We start from the raw sequence: 24,785 nt of genomic DNA, 5'->3' as shown, positions 1-24,785 counted from the left end.
CCAGTAGCGGAAATTTTGAGTAGCAATAGCAATAGCAGTTAGACTTATATACCGCTTCATAGGGCTTTCAGCCCTCTCTAAGCGATTTACAGAGTCAGCATATTGCCCCCAACAACAATCCGGGTCCTCATTTTACCCACCTCGGAAGGATGGAAGGCTGAGTCAACCCTGAGCCGGTGAGATTTGAACAGCCGAACTGCAGAACTGCAGTCAGCTGAAGTAGCCTGCAGTGCTGCATTTAACCACTGCGCCACCTTGGCTCTTTTATAGTTCAGAGAACCAGCAAATACCACCTCTGACTGGCCCCACCCCCATCTATTCTCTGCCTCCCGAGTCCCAGCTGATCGGGAGGGAATGGGGATTTTGCAGTGACCTTCCTCTGCCACGCCCACCAAGCCATGCTCACCAAGCCATGCTTCATCCACCACAAGAATCGGTAGTAAAAAAGTTTTGAATCCCACTGGCTCTTAACAAGCATTATAAGTGGTATTAACACTCCACCTGATCTTGCTCTTGATGTCTTCCTATAAAGCTTTAGGTTATTCCATGATATTTTCTCCCAATATTTAGGGAATATTTTTACCGACTCTAAATTCTCTGAGTCTAGGGTGTCAAACTCAAGGCTTGCAGGCCCGCGGGGTGCTTAGATCTGGAAACAGCGAAGGACTGGCTCCCAGCAAAGCAAACTAAAAATTAAACCAAAGGAGAAATATTTCCCCTTTTTGCATTTGAGCATCCAAGAAGGGACAGGAAAAGAGAAAGGGAAAGAGGAACGACAAAGAAAAAGAAGGAGAGGTGGGAAGAGAGCAAGGAAGGAAAAATAAAGAAAGAGGGGAAGGAAGAAGAAAGGAGAAGGAAGAGGGAAGGAAAAAGAAGGAAGGAAGGAAGGAAGGAAAGAAAGGAAAGAAAGAGATTATAATGAGAGGGAGGGAAGTGCTGCCATGCCACCCTGCCTCTCCCACCCACCCACACTGAGGTCAAACACAACCCTGAGGTGGCGCAGTGGTTAAATGCAGCACTGCAGGCTACTTCAGCTGACTGCAGTTCTGCATTTCGGCTGTTCAAATCTCACCGGCTCAGGGTTGACTCAGCCTTCCATCCTTCCGAGGTGGGTGAAATGAGGACCCGGATTGTTGTTGGGGGCAATATGCTGACTCTGTAAACCGCTTAGAGAGGGCTGAAAGCCCTATGAAGCGGTATATAAGTCTAACTGCTATTTCTATTGCTATTGATGCAGCCTTCAATGAAATCGAGTTTGACACCCCTATTCTAAGTTTTGCAAACAGAGAATATTTGAGACACAAACTGCATTCCTATTTCCCATGCTCCCCACGGAGTCATCCGCAGAATCCTTTGGAATCGTCTATTAGTCATCCAATGTTTATTAAATGTACCAGAGCAATTGCGCCTGAGTGGTCCCTTCCATCTTCTCCAAAAGTTAAATTTCTATCACACTCAACCAAATGAGCTTGGGCCACTTTGTACAGATTCTTGAGTTAATAAGCTGTTGAAGTACATTCTACCCTTGGGAAAATTTTGGAAGTTTTTGCTCTCTCTCTCAGATGAGAAGAAAATGTACTAAAGTCGTCTTGATTTCCCTTTGACTCTGCAAAAAAAAAAAAAAAAGGTTCCTTGGATGAAATCACCTCACTGAATTATTTTCTTGGGGAAATATTGGGAAAGGATTTCATCAGTGCTGGAAAATCGGGTCAAAAAATGTGGAAGGAGCAGTGTTTCAAAACGGAAGATCGTGAACTTAGGGGAAAAAGAATTCTCTGTCAGAGTACAATATCGTGGGTATATGTCAATACAATACAGTAGCAGAGTTGGAAGGGACCTTGGAGGTCTTCTAGTCCAACCCCCTGCCTAGGCAGGAAACCTTATACCGTTTCAGACAAATGGTTATCCAACATCTTCTTAAAGACTTCCAATGTAGAGCCGAGGTGGCGCAGTGGTTAGGGTGCAGTACTGCAGGCCACTTTAGCTGACTGTGATCTGCAGTTCAGCGGTTCAAATCTCACCGGCTCAAGGTCGACTCAGCCTTCCATCCTTCCGAGGTGGGTGAAATGAGGACCCGGACTGTGGGGGCAAGTTGCTGACTCAATTTGCTAAAAAATCTGTAAACCGCTTAGAGAGGGCTGAAAGCCCTATGAAGCGGTATATAAGTCTAATAAATAAATAAATAAATGTTGGGGCATTCACAACTTCTGGAGGCAAGTTGTTCAACAGATTAATTGTTCTCACTGTCAGGATATTTCTCCTCAGTTTTAAGTTGCTTCTCTCCTTGATTAGTTTCCACCCATTGCTTCTTGTTCTACCCTCAGGTGCCCTGGAGAATAGTTTCACTCCCTCTTCTTTGTGGCAATCCCTGAGATATTAGAACATTGCTATCATGTCTCCCCTAGTCCTTCTTTTCATTATGATTATTTATTTATAATTATTTATTTCATAATTACTATTATGTCTATGGAGATTCTCCGTCTTCCAGGTCATGGTTGCCCCAAAGGTGCTTTTTTAAAGAGACAACTGGACTTTATTGTTCTTTTCTTTTGAAGACGTCTCGCTTCTCATCCAAGAAGCTTCTTCAGCTCTGCCTGGATAGTGGGGAATGGAAGGATTTATACTCCTTGCAGACAGTGGGACGTTTGCATTCTTTTAGCGGGACATTAAGGTCACCTGGGGATTTATCTGTGTCCTCAGGGTCACCTGAGTGGTGGCAATGGTTGTGGAGCTATGTCAAAATTGAACATATCCAGGGAACATCTTGGCTAACCTCGTTGGGGGGAAGTGCCACCTATAAACCATCTTGTATAGGTTTTCTTTAAATGCTGTAGATATTGTAAGTTTAATGGTCTTACTCCATAGATCCCACCATTTGCTCATTTCAATTTCATAGCCAAAGTTTCTCTCCCATGCTATTAGAAGGCTTTTGTCCATCTCTTCATTGGCATCTTGGCAGGTCAAAAATTGGTAAATCTTCGATAACATTTTCTTGTCTCCACCAAACAAAATCTTATCTAGCCCCTGAGGGTTTGGGTAGATCCCAAAACGTACCTTATCACTTTTAAACCTGTTTCTAACCTGTAAATATTCCCACCATTCCAGATTCCTGCCCTGCTGCTCTAATTCCATCTTTGTTTTCATGTTGCCATCTTCTGTCATGATGTCTTTATATGTTATGTTTCTTGTCCAATTAAATACACTGGGATGCGTTAAGGCCTCTAATGGTGCCAACCAGCACGGAACCCTAAGATAGTATTTTTTCCTCATCTTTTCTCCAGTTTACAACACAGTCCTTTCAACAGTTCCAAGAAGGCTCCACACCCATTTGCACCACTGATGTTTCTATAAGACACACAGGCTTCTCACTCTTCGTAAGTGCCCATATTACACACATTGCTAATGAGGGGGTCAAGCATTGAGGAAATCAGGACATTTTCTTGGTAAAATCACCTTTGGGACAACCACGACCTGGACGACTGAGAATTTCGGTAGACATTTAGCTATGCGCTTTGGGATGAACAACCTTTGAATGGTGTGGGAGTAGGAATGGCTTTCCAGGGGGAAAAAAATTTGCAGATTACAGGAACCAGGAGTGCTACTCAGGTGAATGGATTTCCAGAAAAAAATTGCAGGCTACAGGAATCATTCACGCTTCAGCTTGAGATGCAGAGAACACAAAATCATCCCCAACAACCTGCTCCTGTGTTCCACAGTGAAGGGACACAGGACAGAAAACATCCTGCGGAAAGCACAGCTCTACAACACAGGAGTCCTTTCAGCAATTCCAAGAGGCTCCACACCCATTTGCACCACTCAGGTGGCCCTGAGAACACAGACAAACCTCCAAGTGGCCTCAATGACTCCCTAAAAAGAATGCAAAGGACCAGCTGTCTGCAAGGAGTAAAAATCCTTCCATTCCCCATCATCCAGTCAGAACTGAAGAAGTTTCTCGAATGAAATGAAGTGAAATGTCTTCAAAGAAAAACCAGAAAGTCCAGTTGCCTCTTGAAAAAGTGTATCTAAAGAGCCAAAGACTTTATCCACTTAGGAGCCTCCACAGAGGTCTTCTATCTTAAATTTCTCCCCTCAAAAAATAAAAAATAAAATAAAACCTGAGAAAAAATTAAAATAAAACCTGAGGAAAAATTAAAATAAAACCTGAGGAAAAATTAAAATAAAACCTGAGGAAAAATTAAAATAAAACCTGAGGAAAATGTTACCATTTTATCTCTTCGCTGAGAGACTTTTCCATGTAAAGAAGTTGAGTTGTGTTGATACGCGTTTGAAGGATCCCATTTTCCGTGATTTTTATGAAGGCCCCGCTGTCAAAATTTTACGGGAGATAAGCCTGCACTATATTTTTTTTTTCTGAACTGATGAAAAAAGTAAAGATAAGCTGTCAGCTTTGATTGTAATTGTACAGCTATTCGGCTTCTCTGTTTGTCTGCCGTGTTTTATTGCTTGAGTGAACAAAATGAATCCTTTCGTTAAAATAGAAGAATCCTCTCTTTACATAATGAGTAGCGTTCAGCCTTGCTGTATTTTACATAATGCTTTCAGAGATGTCTGTGTGTGTGTTTGTGGTGTGTGTGTTAAGGACATAAAAAACTCCAACCACTCAGCTAATGTAGTGCAAAATCAGTCGATGGCTTTTACACAATTAGCTTTGATGAATTGTTACAGGAATCCAATTAAAAAATATGTCAAAGTCTTGTTCATCACATTTCATTATGTGTTGACCATTGTTCTCTGTAATACTGAAAGCCAATTGTTCTCCTTCCTGGCCATCTGCTTGGTGGCACATTATCAATGTGAAATATATTCTGGCTCTGAATTCCTCTTGAGAAAACAGGCCTGTTTCAGAAGAAAGAAACGAAGAAGACGGTTGAAGAGAACTCCTTATTCAACATAGAAGATAGATAAAGAGACAGACAGACAAACAATTGAGAGAGAGAGATGAACAGTTTAGACCAGGGGCGTGAAACTCGACTTCATTGAGGGTGAATCAGGGTTGTGTTTGACCTCGGAGGGAGGGGCAGGGTGTGTGTGGCGAGGGTGGACGTGGCCAGCTGGACATCACTCGTGTCGGAGGCGTCTGTGGTGGCCCGAATGCTCTGCTGGTGAAAACAGCTCCCAAGCTCTGTTTTCAGCTGCAACTTCCTCCTGCAGCCCTCAGCCAGCAAAAATGGGCTCCTGAGCTCCGTTTTCAGCCGTTACGGCCTCCTGTCACCCTCTGCCAGTGAAAATGGGCTCCTAAGCCTCGTTTTCAGCTGCAATTACCTCCTGCAGCCGTCTGCCAGCAAAAATGGGCTCCTGAGCTCCGTTTTCAGCCGTTACGTCCTCCTGTCATCCTCTCTACGTGACCCTCCTGAGCTCCATTTTTCCTGGCAGAGGCATCGCAGGCCACTCCTTTGCTGTTTCTAGGGTGGCCCCACGGGCCAGATCTAAGCACCCCGTGGGCCAGATTTGGCCCTTAGCCCTTGAGTTTGACACCCCTGCTTTAGATGTTCTTATACATGTAGGCTCCAATTTAGGACTACAATAGAGCCTCAATTTTTTTGTTGCTAAGCAAGACAGTTGTTAAGGGGCTTCTCCACATTTATGACCTTTCTTGTCCATTAAGTGAATCGCTGCAGGTTTTAAGTTAGTAACATGGTTGTTAAGTGAATCTGGATTGCATTTACTCTATGGCTACATAGAGACTCGAGGCTGATGTCTCTTTTTGACTCCATCCTGTAACACCCCAAATGGAGAAGGTACTGATAGAGAAGGGGACGCGGTGGCTCAGCGGGTAAGATGCTGAGCTTGTAGATCAGAAAGGTCAGCAGGTCGGCGGTTCGAATCCCTAGTGCCGCGTAATGGAGTGAGCTCCCGTTACTTGTCCCAGCTTCTGCCAACCTAGCGGTTCGAAAGCACGTAAAAGATGCAAGGGAAAAATAGGAACCACTTTTGGGAAGGTAACAGTGTTCTGTGCACCGGCATTTAGTCATGCTGGCCACATGACCACGGAGACATCTTCGGACAGCGCTGGCTCTTCGGCTTTGTAACGGAGATGAGCACTGTCCCCTAGAGTCGGGAACGATTAGCACATATGTACGAGGGGAACCTTTACCTTACTGATAGAGAAGAGAATATTTACAGAACTGTGGGATTGTTTCTTTTAATGCTTGGTTGTTTTCTTGCAGACATTTCATGACCCAACTATGTAACACCATCAGTGTTACAAGAGAATGGGGTTGCTCTCTCTTTTATCTATTTTGCAAGCAAATCCCACTCTCTTCTAGCACTGATGAGGTTATTTACTTGGGTAATGAAATGTCTGCAAGAAAACAATCAAGCTCAGAGAGCACCAAGGACCTCACAGCCCAACTCTGGACTCCAAATATTCTCTTCTCTATCATTACCCATCTGTTCTCCAACGTCAGCTCTTGGAGTTCGCTGATTCAGTTGCCAGTTATGGTCCACCAGGATTAACGTAGTTCTAACTATAAATCTTCCTTCTCCATTTGACCACTTCATCTCTAATAATTGCATGGGCCAAGGTTTTATTCTGTTTCTCATCTGTAATTTATAAGCCGCCTGCTGTTTTGAAACAAGAGTGCATTTTATACCCAGTTCTGGTCCCACCAGATTTGATACCTACATCTCCGACGAAGTTGTTTGAAGTCTGACCTTGGCCAAATCTTGTCAGTAACACCAAAGGCCCATGGGGAGCTACATAACACTGAGTCATCTGCACATAATTACAAGCCATAATTATAATGTACATTTGAATCTCTCAAAATAAGCAGTCCAAGGCTTTGAAAAATGCTTACAAATATGTAACACCAACAATATTTGCTTTCCTTGTAATCACACGTTGATTTATTTTTATTTTATTTTATTTCCGACTTGGAATAAGAAGAAAAAAACCCAATCAGCTATCTTCTGTTCATCTGAAGATACAGAAAAAGTCATCTTGGCTGTGTCTTGAACAGAGTTTGATGACAAGAAGTTGGTTTAAGGTCCCTCTTCTCTTATTGTTGTTAGTTGTGAAATCATGTCCAACCCATCACGACCCCATGGACAATGTTCCTTGAGGCCTTCCTATCCTCTACCATCAACTGGAGTCCATTGAAGCTCACACTGACTGCTTCAGTGACTCCATTCAGCCACCTCATTCTCTGTCGTCCCCTTCTTCTTTTGCCCTCAATCGTTCTCAGCATGAGGCTCTTCTCCAGGGAGTCCTTCCTTCTCATTAGGCGGCCAAAGTATTTGAGTTTCCTCTTCAGGATCTGGCCTTCTAAAGAGCAGTCAAGGTTGATCGCTTCTAGGACTGACCGGTTGGATGGCCTTGCAGTCCAAGGGTCTTGTTCTTCTCCAGCACCAGAGTTCAAAGGCTTCAATTCTTTGGCGCTCAGCCTTTCTTGTGGTCCAACTTTCACAGCCATATTGTCAGGGTTCCAAATAGCATCCAAAAGTAAATCAGAATCCAAGGCAAAGTATTGCTCAAAGTTCCAATTTATTAAGAGACCCATGTTGGCACATCTGGGAAAAAATCAGCTTCCCGCTTTTCCCCACCCAGTTGAAAGTTCAAGATCTTGCCCCCACGCCCACAAGTCCATCACATGGTCCAATCTTCCACTGCCATGTTGGCAGTTCCACCCATCCAATTCCAGTCAGGTGCAGAGACAAAGGATGACCTTGGCTTTCTAGAAAGAATGTTGTTATGGCTACATAGTATGCAACTCCTTACAATCCCCCCTTCCCATTTTCCCACAATAGAAAATACATAGCAGACTAATAGAAAGTGTGGCAGGCCAGAGGTCCAAAAGAAAAGATGGCTGAAGGCCGGACACATACATTGCGACTGGAAAAACCATAGCCTTGTCTATACACACTTGTGTTGGCAGGGTGATGTCTCTGTCTTAGAAGTGGCCAAGTTCTTTATTCTGATTGCACGTTTTCTGTCACTGGAAATTGAGATACCATTTAACCGCTCTTCACTTGAAGATAAGATGGGCTCCCGGCCATTCATCTGTGTCCCATTGACGGCCTTGATTGCTGTTGAATTCTGCCTGGCGTTGCCAATTCTCTTCTGCTTTCATTTCTCACCACTGCTGTTTGGCAGGATGCAATAGTGACTTCGACTAATTGCCAAGCGTTTGGCCCAGATGACTCGGAATCAATTTCATGCTTTAATCTGGATAAACACTTGTCTTAATTAATTCCACTGAATAGGCTTCTGCCAAACGTTTTGATTTAGCGATCAAAGAGGAAGCACTGATGCAATGTGTAAGCAAGGTTTTTGGGCACAGTTGTTGCTGAACGGCTACGATAGTCTTTCTCGACTTCAGCAACTTGAAGACTTGTGGATTTCAACTCCCAGAATCCCCCTGGAACACTGTTATTGTGTCACCAAGCTAGGGAATTCTGGGATTTGAAGTCCATAAGTCTTAATGTGGCCAAGGTTGAGAAACATTGGATTATGACATTCTCCCTTAGGGTAAGAGAGAGAGAGAAATATATTTAAAAGATGACAGGAAAAAAATTGACTGTGCCCTTTGATTTTATTTATTTATTGCCTTCTTTTTAAATTATTTATTTATTTATTTATTTATTTATTTATTTATTTATTCTTTCATTCATTCATTCATTCATTCATTCATTCATTCATTCATTCATTCTTTGGTGAGATTCACAGTCTTTGGAGCTGGTTGGTAGCTCAACAGCTCGAGTCCTAACCAAGGACCTAGGAACTGTTAAGGTAACATCGAAGGATATAAGCTGTTCCAAGTAGAGTGGTTTTTGTAGAATCATAATGTTCAAGTCTGATAAATTTAAAATTTCCAAATAGCGAGGTAGCCCTTTAGGTATTGCTCCAAGGGCTCCAACACACGATTTCTTTTTCCACAGTTGCTCAACTTCAATTTGCAAGTCCCGGTACTTTGTGATTGTTTCTTGCTGTTTATCTTCAATTCGTGCATCTCCGGGTATTGCAATGTCAATGAACCATACTTTTTTTTCTTTTCAACTATTGTTATGTCAGGTGTGTTGTAGGCCAAGTGCCTGTCAGTCTGGATTCTGAAGTCCCATAAGATTTTGCCTTTCTCATTCTCTAAAACCTTCTCAACCTGATGGTCCCAGTGGTTTTTGCTGTACTCAAATCCAAACTTTTGGCACAATTTCCAGTGAATAATCTTAGCAATGCGGTCATGGCGTTGTAGGTAGTCAGTTTGTGAAATTTTGCTGCACCCGCTGATCAAGTGGTTGACTCTCTCATCTTTCTCATTAGAGAGGCGACATTTGCTGTTGGTGGTAACATGTTGAATTTTTGCCTTCATGCAGTTTGTGGCTAAGGCTTGTTCTCGAGCTGCCAAAATAAAGCCTTCTGTTTCTTTTTTCAGTACTCCTAATCTTAACAAGTTCTAAGTTAGTTTTTGGTCAGCTTTGCCTTCAATACTTTTCAAGCATTGGCCATGCATAGCTTTGCTTTTCCAATTTTCAGCTCGCTTCTCAATTACTTCTTTCTTATATTCAGCTTTTAACTTAGTTGTCTTCAAAAGGCCTCCTTTATTTACTTCCTTAATCATTGGCTCTTCACTTTTCTGGATGTAATCATTCAAGCTGTGTCTTTCTTCTTCCACAGTCTGCTTTACTTGTAGGAGTCCTCGACCACCCTCTGCTCTTGGTAGATACAATCGGTCAACATCACTTTTAGGGTGCAAAGCATGATTCATTGTCATAAGCTTCCTTGTTTTTCTGTCCAAATTGTCCAACGCCATCTGGGTCCAGTCAATTATTCCTGCAGAGTATCGACTACCTAAGATGTGTCTAACCTGCCCAGCTGCAATTGACCTTTTTCTGTACTTTGGATGGGACTGAATTGGTGTCCTGTGTGATAATCCTACTCCTGTAAAGGCCTAGCACCGATTCCTCGTCCTCCGTGATCCTCACACTCAAATTTGATATACTGCAGATATGATACTCAAACGTAGCACTGCATTATTCTGTCTGAATTAAATGCAGATTAAACGGGCAAAGGATCTTTTCATCAAGCAGGGATAGAAAGGCAGGAAGGAGGAAGGAAAAATGTGTCTATTCACATGGCTCACATCTTACTCAAAGAGAGAATAAAAGATTTCCAAAATAATTATCCCCACACACATCTGTGTTGTATTTTCTTTTTCTGAGGCTGAAGCAAAGCCAGTGAATATGAAATATTAATAGATGCCTGTTCCAAAAAAGATGGTGAGGATGATAAAAATAAAATAGCAAAAAGCCAAAACAGCCAGGGATAAAATAAATATACTGGCCTATGGAAGACAATCTCTGGTTCAGATCGTCACCTCTACCACAAACTCTCTGGATAGGCAATTTCTCTTATTGTTCAAAATAGTTGAAAGAATTGTTGTGTTGGAAGAAATATCCATCTGGTTCAGTTCCAAGCAGGGAGAAAGGCACCGGAGACAAAATGGAGGCTGGAGGCCGATTGGAAAGGGGGTTTAATGGTGAAGCAGAACCATCCAACACAGGGTCCTGGTGGACTCAGCTGAGTTTGGTTGAAGATTGGTTGCTAGAATTGTGTAAAAGGTAACAGTAAAAGGTCCCCTTGCACATATGTGCTAGTCGTTCCTCTTATTTCCAGGTTGAATCTCTCCTTGTTCAGTTGCCATCCATTATTCCTTGTCTGGCCTTCAGGTGCCTTGGAAAATAGCTTGACCCAACTTCTCTGCTAACACTGCTATCATGTCTCCCCTGGTCCTTCTCTTCCCTAGACTAGCCATGCCCAGTTCCTGCAACCGTTCATCATATGTTTTAGCCTCCAGTCCCCTAATCCTCTTTGTGGCTCTTCTCTGCACTCTTTCCAGAGTCTCAACATCTTTTTAATAGTGTGGTGACCAAAACTAGATGCAGTCCTCCAGATGTGGTCTTACTTATGATACCTTATTGTTTCTGTTTGCAGTACGTGGACGCCAAAACACCATGTGGGAAAGGAACAATGTGTCCTATTTTTGTTCATTTTCCATATTTTGGCCACTCGGCATCCATTTCCCCTCCTTATTTCATCATAATGTTTAGAGAATAATTAGAGAACCAATATGAAACATTTGTTTTTGTGCATGCCCATTCTAATATGGTATGTGTGTATTGTTCATCTATAATAGCACCACAAAGCTGAGAATGGCTGCGAGGGATGAGTCCGAAGGATGATTGGATAGAGTTTTATCTATTGGTGCAGAAAGTGAATTTAATTAGTTTGCTTAACAACGCACATGAAACAGAATTCTCTCTTCCCCCCCTCTCTCTGTTTCTATCTGTCTCTCTGTCTTTCTATCTCTCTCTGTCTTTCTCTGTCTGTCTGTCTCTCTCCCCTTCCTCCCTCCCTCTCTCTCTCTCTCTCTCTCTTTCTCTCTGTCTTTCTGTCTCTCTCTGTGTCTCTGTGTCTCTCTCTTTCTCTCTGTCTTTCTCTCTCTCTGTCTTTCTCTCTCGGTGTGTCTCTCTATTTCTCTCTGTCTCTCTCTGTCTTTCTCCATGTCTGTGTCTCTCTCTTTCTCTCACTCTTTCTCTGTCTTTCTGTCTCTTTCTCTCTGTCTCTCTTTCTCTCTTTCTTTCTGTCTCTCTGTCTGTCTTTCTCTGTCTCTCTTTCTCTCTCTCTGTCTCTCTGTGTGTCTCTCTCTTTCTCTCACTCTTTCTCTCTCTGTCTGTCTTTCTCTCTCTCTGTCTCTCTCTGTCTCTCTGTCTCTTCAGCTCTGCCTTGATAGCGGGGAATGGAAGGATTTATACTCCTTGCAGACAGCTGGACGTTTGCATTCTTTTAGTGGGACATTAAGGTCACCTGGGGATTTATCTGTGTCCTCAGGGTCACCTGAGTGGTGCCAATGGTTGTGGAGCTATCCTATCCTATGCTATCCTATCCTATGCTATCCTATCCTATCCTATCCTATCCTCTATTCTATTCTATTCTATTCTATTCTATTCTCCACTCTTCTATTCTCTTCTGTTCTGTTCTATACTTATTCCTATTCCTATTCCATTCCATTCCATTCCATTCCATTCTATTCTATTCTATTCTATTCTTATTCTTATTCTTTTGTAAATTCAGCCAGGTTTCTATCCCAAAGGTGCTTTTTCAAGAGGCAACTGGACTTTCTTGTTTTTCTTTGAAGATGTTTTGCTTCTCATCCAAGAAGCTTCTTCAGCTCTGACTATTCCCCACTATCCAGTCCGAGCTGAAGAAGCTTCTTGGATGAGAAGTGAAACGTCTTCGAAAGAAAAAACAAGGAAGTCCAGTTGCCTCCAGAAAAAGCCCCTTTAGGACAAAAGAAGGTGTGGGGGGGGGGGTTTGGGGGGGTTGTTGTTGTTGTAAGCTTGTTCTTCCCTCAAACAACTCCGGAGCAACTGATCTCCCGTTTCTTTTTAAAGAAATTGGGAACGATGCGCTTGCTTGTCCCAATTGATCTGCTTGCAATCTGTCATGGCAGCTGTCATTTGTCTTAGCAGCGGGGTACTAAGCAACCCGATTAAACCCAAGGGAGAACAAGATTCGCCAGAAGGAAACTAATGTTTAGTCAGGTTATCTAAACGGTGCCTAAGATGCTTGGGGAAATGTAAGGGTGGTGTTTATGGAACCAAACTTAAAACGCAGAGCGTTTTGGATAGAAAAGAAGGACGGAGAAAAGAGGTCAGGGAATTAAAATGCCAAAGGAGCAAAACTGAGAAGTGTATCGTAGACGAAGCTGCAAGAATTCCTGGTTGACTTGGACACTTTCCAAGCCAAGATTCGGGCAGTCCATTTGAGAAGCACATTTATTTATTTACATCCCCACATTACTATTTTTTTTTTATCAATAACTCCAGATGGAGAAGACACATAATACTCCTTCCTTCTATTTTCCCCACAACAACAACTCTGTGAGGTGCGTTGGTCTGAGAGAGAGTGGCTGACCCAAAGTCACGCAGCTGACTTTTATGCCTCAGGTGGGACTAGAACTCACCATCTCCTGGTGATTAGCCCAAAACCAGCCAACTGGATTTCATATCTAAGGCAGGACTAGAACTCACCATCTCTTGTTCATTGTCCCAAAGTCATCTAACCAGCTTTCATGCCTAAAGCAGGACTAGAACTCCCCATCTCTTGGTGATTAGCCCAAACTCAGCCAACTGGATTTCATATCTAAGGCAGGACTAGAACTCACCATCTCCTGGTGATTGTCCCAAAGTCACCTAACCAGCTTTCATGCCTAAAGCGGGATTAGAACTCCCCATCTCCTGGTGATTGGCCCAAAGTCACCCAGCTGTCTTTCATGGCTAAGGCGGGCTAGAACTCCCCATCTCCTGGTGATTGGCCCAAAGTTATCTAACCAACTTTCATGCCTACAGCGGGATTAGAACTCCCCATCTCCTGGTGATTGGCCCAAAGCTATCCAGCCAGCTTTCATGCATAAGGCGGGACTAGAACTCCCCATCTCCTGGTGATTGGCCCAAAGTCACCCAGCTGTCTTTCATGGCTAAGGCGGGACTAGAAATCCCCATCTCCTGGTGATTGACCCAAAGTCATCTAACTAGCTTGCATGCATAAGTCGGAACTAGAACTCCCCATCTCCTGGTGATTGGCCCAAAGTCACCCAGCTGTCTTTCATGGCTAAGGCAGGACTAGGTTTAGGTTTAGGTTTAGGTTTATTAGATTTATATGCTGCCCTTCTCCCAAAGACTCAGGGCAGCATACAATATTAAAAGAAACACATAATACAAAAGTTAAAAAAAAATTAAATGGAATATCCCAAACCCAATTAAAATTGACAATGACATTTTTTTTAAAAAAAAATCGAATTAAAATTAACAGTGATCAATAATTTATTTTGTTTTGTTCAGGCCAGGCTGGCTTGCTGGAAAAGCCACCTTTTTAGGGCGCGTCGGAAAGACCGGAGGTCGGGGATTATACGAAGCTCCGGGGGGCAGCTCATTCCAGAGGGAAGGTGCTCCCACAGAGAAGGCTCTCCCCCTGGGGGGTCACTAGCCGACACTGTCTGGCCGACGGCACCCTGAGGAGGCCAACTCTGTGGGATCGCACTGGATGATGGGAGGCTGCCAGTGGCAGTAGGTTGTCTCGCAGGTACCCTGGGCCTAAGCCATGGAGCGCTTTAAAGGTGATAATTAGCACCTTGAATCGCACCTGGAACACAACCGGCAACCAGTGCAGGCCGCCTAAAAGGGGTGTAACATGGGAGCACTTAGGTGCCCCCGTGATAACCCGCACAGCCGCATTCTGGACCAGTTGAAGCTTCCGGGTGCTCTTCAAGGGCAGCCCCATGTAGAAAGCATTACAGTAGTCCAGGCGAGAAAGGATGAAGGCATGAGTGACTGTGCACAGAGCATCCCGATCCAGGAAGGGGTGCAACTGACATACCAGGTGAACCTGGTAAAAGGCCCCCCTGGTCACGGCCATCAGGTGTTCTTCTAAACTAAGCCGCATATCCAGGAGGACACCCAGATTGTGGGCCCTCTCTGAGGGGGCTAAAACTTCTCCCCCTATCATCAAAGATGGAACTAATGGAATTAGATTTTGGCCCTCAGCCTATTAGGGAATTTGATTTCAACTTCTTAAGTTGAAACTCAAAATTACCTCTTCCACCCAAAAAAGAAAAAAATCAAAAGAAAAATAAGCTGTAAAAAAGAAAATCAGATATTAGCCTGTTGTGCCTCATTCTCAGGTTGTATATCTTGCCGCCAAAATGTAAATTAGAATTTTCCTCTGTATAAAGAGTGTGCATTATTGATATAGGAAGATTTCTTCTCCGTAGTGACATTCAAATCATGTTATGTGTGATGGAGGCATTAAGCAGCTTTTGATGTAGATAATTTACCAGTTCTGTAAACGTCTTGTTATTCTCTCTCTCTCTTTCTCAGGCCAGTCCTGCTCCTATTATTGTCAATACAGATACGTTGGACACGATCCCTTACGTAAGTCCCAAAAAAAATTTCTTGTGTTTTTTCATGGTGATTTTCTGTGGGGTTAAGTATCAGGGGTGGGCTGTTGGCAGTTTGGGAGAACCTCTAGCTAAGATTCTGCACAATTCGGCTAAGCCCCAAATCCCACTCCTGGCTGGCCCTGCCCACCCCTCCCCGGAGTTCCCACGCAGCCCATTTTGTACGCAGGTAAATGCAGGACACGCGTGGAGGCTTGGGGAAGGACGAAAAACAAGCCTACCAGATGAACAGGTCTGTTTCCGGCCTCCAGAGGGCATCGGAGCCATTTTTGCCCTCCCGGAGGCTCAAAAAAATCCTCCGGAGCACAGGGAGGGCAAAAACAACCCTCCCTGTGATGCAGGAGGCCGACTAGGCCACGCCCACCATGGCCACGCCCACTGAGCCACTGGGAAGAGAACCCCTTGCTAAAAATTTTGAAGCCCACCCCTGGTTAAGCTAGTGTGGAGGTGGGGAACGTTTGCAAGACCACTGAACCATTGCCTGACCTGTGGCTGATTGCCCTCTGAAGAACTAAATGTCTGAGGTCTGGCCAAATCCTAATTTTTAATTTAATTTCAGATGAAAGGATACCTGTTAAGAAGTCTGTAACAAGCCCTCTGTTTAGCAATGTTGCCTTACATATTTGATAATTTGGGGGTTGCATCTGCTGGTACAATCTCAAGATCTGCAACTTTAGTCTATCTCCTAGCACAGGGGTCGGCAACCTTAAACACTCAAAGAGCCACAAAAGTCCTAACCGGAAGCCCCCCATTCAATTCTGGAGCCGACCAGAAGTCAGGTCCATGGAGTCTCCTCCTAGTGCAGAATCCTTGTTCCTCCACCTGTCCTAACTGCAAGCCCTATCAATTGTGGAGCTGACCGGCGACAGGGAGCCGCAGCAGAGGGATGAAAGACCCACATGCGGCTCCAGAGCCATGGGTTGCTGATCCCTGTCCTAGCATTAGTGCACTTTGTTCACTCTCAAACACAACGAAAACATTTATGTTTCATAAAACAGGCTGCAGGACAGTCCACCGCCTTCTGGAAACAAATAATGGCATATTATTGTGCATGTCATTGCATTGGTGGTTACGCTGCATTGATTCAACTTTGGGGTTGTACCAGGTATTTGTGATGACATGGGGAACGGCACAGAGGCAACACAGGCAGCTGGCAGTTCAAACCGTCCCTTTATTGCTCCAAATTTCCCCAAACGCTCCCACATTTCCGGCAAATCCCAGAGCAAAGTGATGACACACACACACCTCCAGCAACCTCTGGCGGCAAGTAGTGCAGCCCAATGCTGTGAGCACAACGGCTGGCAAAGCAAGAAATCCAGCAGGGCAAGTCAATGAAACCAGGAGGCAAAGGAGCAAGGCAATTAATCCAGGAAGCCAGGGAGAAAGCAAGGAAATCCAGGGAATTTCAAACATCGGCAATGGCACTCAACACGTCAGGAATTCAGTGTTTGTTCCCAACAAATGCCCCTCACCACACAGCGTCTCCTTAAGTCTCAAACTCCAGGTGTGCCTTGTGAAGAGGGGCGGGGCACTGTCGTCCCGAGTAGTTGGGTCAGCCTGCGCTGTTCTCATCTTCTCTTCACTCTCCATGCTCGAGGATCGGGAGGGGGTGGTCCTTGCTCATCGCCTGAGTTCTGTCTCTCATGTTCATTGCTTAGCCTCTCTTGGTCATCCTGCCCCTGTTCCTCCCTGCCTACAAGCCCTCCCAATCAGAGGAGGGTTCCTATCGGTTCAGCCCGGTTCGGCCTAGTAGGTAGTAACTCAGCCGGCCACGCCCCCTAACTGGTTCTATCATCGGTGCCCAGTGGCGGGTTCCGGATCCCGGTGCAATGGGGCTGGGCATCCACCACATGCATACTTACCGCCCGTGACGCTCCATGACGCCTTCACAACGCTTCAGCTGCTCGGCAGAGCATTGCACAGGTGCCATACGCTCCATGCATGTGCGTGGAAACCCTGAAAACGTCAAATACCGGTAAGGAGCACGTCCGTGCGTGTGGGCCCTTCAGAGAATCGTTCTGGAATGGCACCTGGTGCTCCCGGCAGGCACCAGTATGCCTGTACCGGGGCGTACCAGTCGTAACCCACCACTGGCGATGCCATAGGTGCCACCATCTTGTTTTTTTCTTCTGCGCATGTGCAGAAGCATTTTTAACTACTGCACATGTGCGCATAGCGTGCATCAAGCACGCATGTGTGTAAAGCACATCCCTGAGCAAACCGGCAGCAACAGAAGCCGGAACCCACCCCTGCACCCAATCCTGAAAGGCCCTGCCCTGATTCGTCTTGCTCCTCCCCATTTTCCTCCGAAGACGACGAAGCTGCTCCCTCTATCTTCATTGGCTCCAGTTTCGGCTCGTCTTCCTCCTGCCGATTCAGACTCTGACGGGAGAATGAGAGTAGTCCTCAACTTACAACTGTTTATTTAGTGACCGTTCAAAGTTACAACGGCACTGAAAAAAGAGACTTGGGGCCGTTTTTCAACTTTCAGTCATTGTAGCATCCCTGTTCTGACCCAGCCTTAGCAGAAACAAGAAACAGAATCCTCCCCCCCCCCCAAAAAAAACCCTCTTTATTTATGTCCTGTGAATTAATGGCATTCACACACCGAAAAGTCCAGGCAATAATCCTTCAACAAGTTAACTGCAGTAAAAGATTTTATCAGTTTCTTGGGATAATTGCAAGGCCGTGCGCTCACAGTTGAAAGGCTGCGAAATAAGTTCTGGCAAGCAGTTTTATGGCACGAAGCAAAATGAGCAAAATCTACAGAAATACGAACTGTTGTCTCCTACGACCACCACTCCCCTTTCCTTCTATTTATTCCCCAGCCAGGAAGGGGCCATTCAGCGTCCATGTGTTCTTTGCTTCCCGGGTTGACTTTTTGTCCTCCGTTGTTCACCTCTCCTAGCTGCTCTGCGCATACGTGCATCTGGAACAGGCCCCAGCTGTTCTTCCTCCTTACTCGTCTCAGCCTCCAAAGGCAGCTGCCTCTCCGGTGGCTGGGAAATGTTGGATGGCCCTGGCTGTATCTCAGTGTCTGACACTGATCATCCATCAGAGCCTTCCCCAGACTCTAAAACTGGTCCAAGTTCTTCCCCAGACTCCTCGTTGTTCGAGTCTGCCGCCAGCTCCACCGGCAGCCAGCATGCCACAACAATCCCCATAGCCACATGGCCGAAACTCAGCAACTGACTCATATTTATGATGGTTACAGTGTCCTGGGGTCCCTTTTGGTGACCTTCGGATCCGCAAAGTCAATGGGGAAGCCAGATTCACTTAACAACTGTGTTAACTTACTTCACAGCTGCAGTGATTCACTTGGGCCGAGAGCCGAGGTGGCGCAGTGGTTAAATGCAGCACTGCAGGCTACTTCAGCTGACTGCAGTTCGGCTGTTCAAATCTCACCGGCTCAGGGTTGACTCAGCCTTCCATCCTTCCGAGGTGGGTAAAATGAGGACCCAGATTGTTGTTGGGGGCGATATGCTGAGTCTGTAAACCGCTTAGAGAGGGCGGAAAGCCCTATGAAGCGGTATATAAGTCTAACTGCTATTGCTATTGCTATTGATCCTTTCTTCCTTTTAGAACCGACCAAATAAAGAAATTTTTCACCGAGATTCCTGGCTTCCCCCTTTCTCTCTATCCCTCAGTTCAATGCATTGGCCTATTTATCAGTGTTCATTTAATTCGCGGTTCAAGAAGCAGATGGGCTCATGTCTTAAAGGTTGGCTAGAGCTACGAGGGAGAAACACTATGAAGATCGGCTCAATTATAACTTTTCCTCAATGTGCAATGAAGCAGCGAGGCAGCTGTTAATGTCCTTCAGCAAACCATCATCAATTAACAATGCTTAGGAGAAATTCCACACTCCACAGTGGCTTTCTGCGTATTGATTGAACCCCCCCTCCCAAATAACAAACGGGACGAGGGTTCATGTTGTGCATTTGTATCAGAGGTGGGTTCCTACCAGTTCGCACCTATTTGGTAGAACCAGTTCGTCAAATCTACCGAACCGGTTAGAAGGGGTTCCACCAGTGGACCCGGAAAGCCGGCCACACCTACAGAAGAGCTTCCAAAATTTTTTGAAACCCACCACTGGTCCTTGGATATGATTATTCTACACTATCATGCTCCTATTTATAAAACTCAGGGCCTCTGTGAAAGGTAAGGATGACTACTGCGTTTGTGGTGCAATCAGAACATTGCGAGTGTTGAAGTTGTTTTAACGCAAACCAAAGATGCCTTTTAAAAAAACAAGTTTACATCATATTCTTATGCATGCCAGTGCTGTGTGTGAGGTAATTTAAGGTGGTTCTGACAAGTGTCGTCGGCATCTTCATATCCAGTCACATGGGCGCCAAGCCACTCCCATCCAGTCACATGGGCGGCAAGCCACTCCCACAAAGGAGGCCAAACCCACAGAGTAGGTTCGAACAATTTTTGAAACCCACCACTGATTTGTATCCTTCTTTATGTGCAGTGTTTTAATAGAACGTACAAGGAGCAGGTGCGGGCTCCCCAAAAGGTGACTTAGAACTGGTCCTCACACGTGCGACCATCGCAGCATCTCTATGGTCGCATGTTCAGAATTCAGGCGCTTGGCATGTATTTACAACGGTTCAAATATCCTGGGCTCATAGGATGGTCGCCATGTTGGCGCCGTGGTTAGAATGCAGCACTGCAGGCTACTTCTGCGGACTGCTGGCTGCCAGCAATTCGGCAGTTCGATCCTCACCAGGCTCAAGGTTGACTCAGCCTTCCATCCTTCCTAAAATGAAGACCCAGATTGTTGACGGGGGGGAGGGGGCAATAGGCTGACTCTGTAAACTGCTTAGAAAGGGCTGCAAAAGCCCTGCGAAGTGGTATATAAGTCTAAGTGCTATGGCTATTTGCACCGTTCCCAAATAGCTTCTCACACACAATGTCACTAAGGGAGCTCAATCCTTCACTTAATTGCAGCAATTTGATGAACAAAGAAGTTGTAAAATTGGTGTGCCTTGTTGAACAATCATCTCGCTTAGCCATGGAACTTCTGGTCCCAGTTAGAGTCGTTTTCAGGTTCCAATTAATGCATCCTTCACAAGTTGAACTTCGAGGCATTCCCTTTCTCAAAATACAGACTTACAGTTGTAAGTTAAAGATCCACTGTTCGTTGTTGAAGAAAGATATTAAAGAGATACCCACTAGATTTTCCTAATGTCCTTTCATCCCAAATTTAATGGGATCTGTTCCACTTCCACTGAGCTAAGGCACAGTAATTTTCCTCCAGCATAGAAACTCCATTGTCCAGACTTTCTCTTATATAAGGTTGAGTCAGCCTTCCATCCTTACAAGGTGGGTAAAATGAGGACTGACTCTGTAAACCACTTAGAGAGGGCTGTAAAGCACTGTGAAGCGGTATATAAGTCTAAGTGCTATTGCCATTGCTATATGCAGGTGATTTTTGGTGAGTTGAACGAATGCCTGCATTGCCCCTTTTCTCCTGCCAATCAGTACTTCATGGAAGATCACGAAACCTAAACCTAAAATGTAATTTTTACAGAAGGCAGTTACCTGTTGTGACTCAGCAGATGTGTGCTGTGAGTCTTTTCGGGATACAAGATTCATATTGCAGCTGGGGCTTGTTAGAGGCAGGTTTGGAGATAAAAGGACGGATGCTGCCACACCCTAGTCACAGGAGTCAATGTTCCTTCGTGCCTTCCTTGGTTCGTTCAACATAGTTTGATCATCAGTCGTGGTTTATGTAAGATTCACTTGGATAAGTGCTCTGTATTTCTGTAACCCTGATTCATAGAGACTTTGGAATAAGAGTTTTGTTTCCGTTTGGTTCACCTTGTGTTGCCATAAGAAAGATTTGTTTTTCAGTTCGTTATCTTCTGGCAGAGACTGTATTTATGTTATTTTGGCTCGCAGCCACTATGAACTGAGAACTGATAAAGAAAAGTCCTTTTAAGTTTGTCTGCCTGCCGTTTTGTTAAGAGCCGTGAAGGGGGGACAGAACAGGTACCTATCCCAGACAGGGGTTGGGTTACGACCGGAACTACTGCCGGTTCGCTCCCTGTGCGTGCTGTGCGCACTGCGCAGTGCAATTAAAATTGTTCTGTGCATAGAATAACATATGCTCCAAACTGGAAATTAGACAGCGTACCTTCTGAAAACATGATAATTAACAAAATAATGGATTGGGCGGAAATGGTTAAATGAACTTTTAAACGGCAAGATAAAGAAGATAAAGAATACTATACAGTATGGGATAAATGGTATCATTGGTTAGAGAACGGGAATAATGAATGAAAGGAGAGAGAGGGAGAGAGAGAGAGAGAGAGAGAGAGAGAGAGAATGAGAGAATGAATTAGATTATAGGAACCACAAATGTAAAAAGGAAATGGAATGAATGGAAAGTATGTATGACGATAAACAAAATGGGATATACCGATGTCTTAGGAATGGGAAAAATGGCTGTAGAATGTGATTATTTTGGAATGGTTGTAAGTGTGAAAAATGGTCATAAGTCACTTTTTTTCAGTGCCGTTGTAACTCTGAATGGTCACTAAATGGGTGTAAATCACGAATTACCTGTAAGTATTTATCAGGAAGGAAGGGGGAGGGAAGAAGGAGGGACAGAGGGAATGAAGGGGAGGGGGGAGGGAGGGAAGGAAGGAAGAAAGGGAGGGAAGGAAGGACGAAAGAGGGAGGGAGGGAGGGAAGGAAGGAAAGAAAGGAGGGAGGGAGGGAAAAAAGCTTAATAAAAAAAATCTTTTAAAAAAAATGTTCTGCGCATGCGCAGAACTAAAAAAACGAGATGACTGTGCTGACGGCGCCAACTGGGGAACCGATTCAGGGGCGTGGCTGGTAGTGGCTGCTGGAACTGCCAAACCACTACCGGTTCGGACAAACCAGTCTGAACCAGTGGGAATCCACCACTGATCCCAGAGTTGAAACCGGCTCTCTGTTGATTTCTCTTTTGCTTTTGGCCGTAGTCTTTGAGAGAGGCCGACAGAGAGTTCAGGATCAAAATCCCCCTTAATTCTAACATTTCTGCGATATTGCCAACATCACAGGGCTTGTTTTCCTGGAGAGTGAATGCCTTTCTTCCTCTCCCTGGGGCAGACCCTTTCAAGATTGCTTTAAGCATGTCCGCTGGAGGCAATTGAATGCCTTGGAGCATCATTTTCGACGTGAGCGACAGGCAAAGAAGGAAAATGAATATGGAAGAAGACAAGAAAAGAAGTGGGGGGGGGAACCCCAGGTCTTCTGAGGAAACAGATGATCCCAAACAGAGAAATAGACAGCCTGGCTCATTCCAGATATTGCTTATCTGCCACCCTCAGCATCCCTGCCACTCTAGGATGGCTGAGAATTAGAATTCCAGCCACATCTGGGATGTCGGAGATGGAAGGAATAAGGATCGGGACCACAGACTATTCGAAAGTGGATTAAGAGATGGCGTGGTGGGCGCCGGGGGGGGGGGGGGAGCGGCTATGTATTTGCTTGCTGGGGCTCAGATGCTGCTCCAATCCAACAGGGCAATTTACAATCCCTTCTTAGAATTAGAGTTTAAGATAAAAGATGGCATGTTTCAATGAGAAGCGAGTACACTATAATAATGGCAACATTGCAAAGAACACGGGGGAATGTGTCATGTGTGGATTAGATTGGGGAAAGGGTTTCCTTCCTTCCTTCCTTCCTTCCTTCCTTCCTTCCTTCCTTCCTTCCCCTTCCTCCCTCGCTCCGGTCCCTCCTTCTTTCCTTCTTTCATTCCTTCCCTCCCTCCTTCCCTCCCTTGCTTCCTTCCTCCCTCCCTCCTTCCTTCCTTCCTCCTTCCCTTCCCTCCCTCTTTCTTTCCTTCCTTCTTTCCTCCCTCTTTTCCTTTCCTTCCTTCCTTCCCTCCCTCCCTTCCTTCCTTCCTCCCTCCCTCCTTCTCTTTCCTTCCTTCCTTCTTTCCTCCCTGCCAATGAAAACGGAGCTCGGGAAGGGCACGCGTGGTCCCTCTGGCTCCATTTTTGATCACGACAGTCTAATCCTGCCCTCTCCCAGCGGAAACGGAGCGTGCAGCGCTCCCGAGCTCCGTTTTCACTGGCAGAAGGCTGCAGGAGGCGGTCGCAGCTGAAAACAGAGCCTGGGGAGTCACATGTGCCCCTCCTGTGCTCCATTTTTGCTGGCGGAATCAGGGTGGGCTGGTCCTTTGCTGTTTCCAGGGCAACCCCGCGGGCCAGATGTACGAACAGCGGGCCTTGAAATTGACACCCCTGGTTTAGCAGGATAACTACATCCAGTTTACACAGGCACTATAGAAAATGCCAAGATATAACACCTCACGGTTGTGGCCACCCGCTTAAAAAGCTGGATTCACCATTTGCTATATCTGTCCATATCTTTGATGCGGTCAAGTAATCAAAATTTGGGGGATTGGCAACCGGCATATATTTCTGATGGTTGCAGCATCCTGGACTCCTGTGACTAATATTTGCAACCTACCCAAGTCGTTTTCCTACGAGCAAAGTCAAATGGAGGACTCTGGGTTTGCTTAACGACCATGCAATTCACTTAAGAACTGCAATGAGTCACTTAACCTTGTGGCCAAAAGAAAAGGGGAGGGGGGATGCAATTGGGAGTGACTCACTTGACATCCGCTTTGCTTAGCAACAGTGGCCATAAGTCAAGGAGTATTTGTAGAAGGATGGGTGTTGGAGATAGCCATAAAACCTTCCACACTCTTTTCTTTTTAAACCACCAGTCCCGTGATGGCGAACCTGTGGCAAGCATGCCACAAGTGACATGCGGAAGTCTCTATGCCGTCACGTGACCCCTAGCTAAGCTCCATCAACCAGCCGCTTTTCGGGTCTCTGTAAAACACTATACAAGCCGTTGATATACATCCAACAGATACAGGAGCAGGTAGATGTAAATCCTAGAGAGGCAGGAAATGCCTCACTGAACAATGGAGATGAATGCTAGAGAGGAATAAAGCTGCATACACGGCTGACCTAACTCCTGTAACAGCATAGACATGCACAGGGTGGGAGCAAGGGGGGGGACGGGGACCTCCCATGCAGTGATGGGTTTCAAATCTTGCTGGCATCCACGTGGATGCGCACAGTGCGCCCATGCATCTTGGTGCTTCCCCGAGCCTCTGCGAAGCTCCAGTTGCTCAGCGGAGCATTGCGCAGGCACTGTATGTGCTATGCGAGTGCGCGGAAGCACAGAAGACCTAAAAGGACGGTAAGGAGCGAGGGCGGGTGATTGGGCCCTCCAGAGCACCGTACCGGAAGAGTATCCAGTGCTCCAGGCAGGCTCCGGTACACCCGTACTGGGGCGTACCGCCTGCAACCCACCACTGCTCCCATGCCTCATTTTTGGTCCCAGGAGGCTTCAGGGAGGCTTGCTAGGCCCAAAATGGGGTGGGGGGAGGGGTCGCATGCGCATGCGCAAGGTGTGTATGCGGGGTAGTGCTCGCAATGTATTATGGGTGTGGGAACGCGTGCATGCGCTGTCATGTGCACGCATGTGCGCTTTTGGCACACGAGGACAAAAAGGTTAGCCATCACTGCACTAGCCAATAACCCAGCGTTGCCCAGGTATTTATTTATAGGGGGGAAATAACCCGACCAAACGTAATTTCTAATGTTAGGTTTTCCCTCTTACCAGAGGGAGCCCCCTTGTGGAGGACTAAGCTGTTACCATGGCAACTCCAATGCCCTGTACAGTAGAAGCCATTCTAAGGCACAACAGGCTGTATCTTAACAGAACACACACACTCCAAGGGGTTTTAGGGGTATCTTACCCCCACAGTATTTGTTTCCAGAGAGTAAGTCA

General features: G+C 45.5%; 1 protein-coding gene across 1 annotated transcript in view; it reads left to right on the top strand.

The window, feature by feature from the left end:
- Nucleotides 1–24,785, top strand: part of DLG2 (discs large MAGUK scaffold protein 2) — a 415,458-nt gene that overhangs the window by 145,214 nt on the left and 245,459 nt on the right. The window contains exon 2 of the mRNA XM_032219707.1: nucleotides 14,893–14,946. Within this exon, the coding sequence (XP_032075598.1) occupies nucleotides 14,893–14,946 (54 nt within the window). The remainder of the gene's footprint in view (nucleotides 1–14,892; nucleotides 14,947–24,785) is intronic.

The sequence above is a fragment of the Thamnophis elegans genome, chromosome 6, assembly GCF_009769535.1.
Source record: "Thamnophis elegans isolate rThaEle1 chromosome 6, rThaEle1.pri, whole genome shotgun sequence".
Taxonomy (NCBI): domain Eukaryota; kingdom Metazoa; phylum Chordata; class Lepidosauria; order Squamata; family Colubridae; genus Thamnophis; species Thamnophis elegans.
Note: the sequence above shows the minus strand (reverse complement) of the source record. Positions and strands in the feature narration are given on the sequence as shown.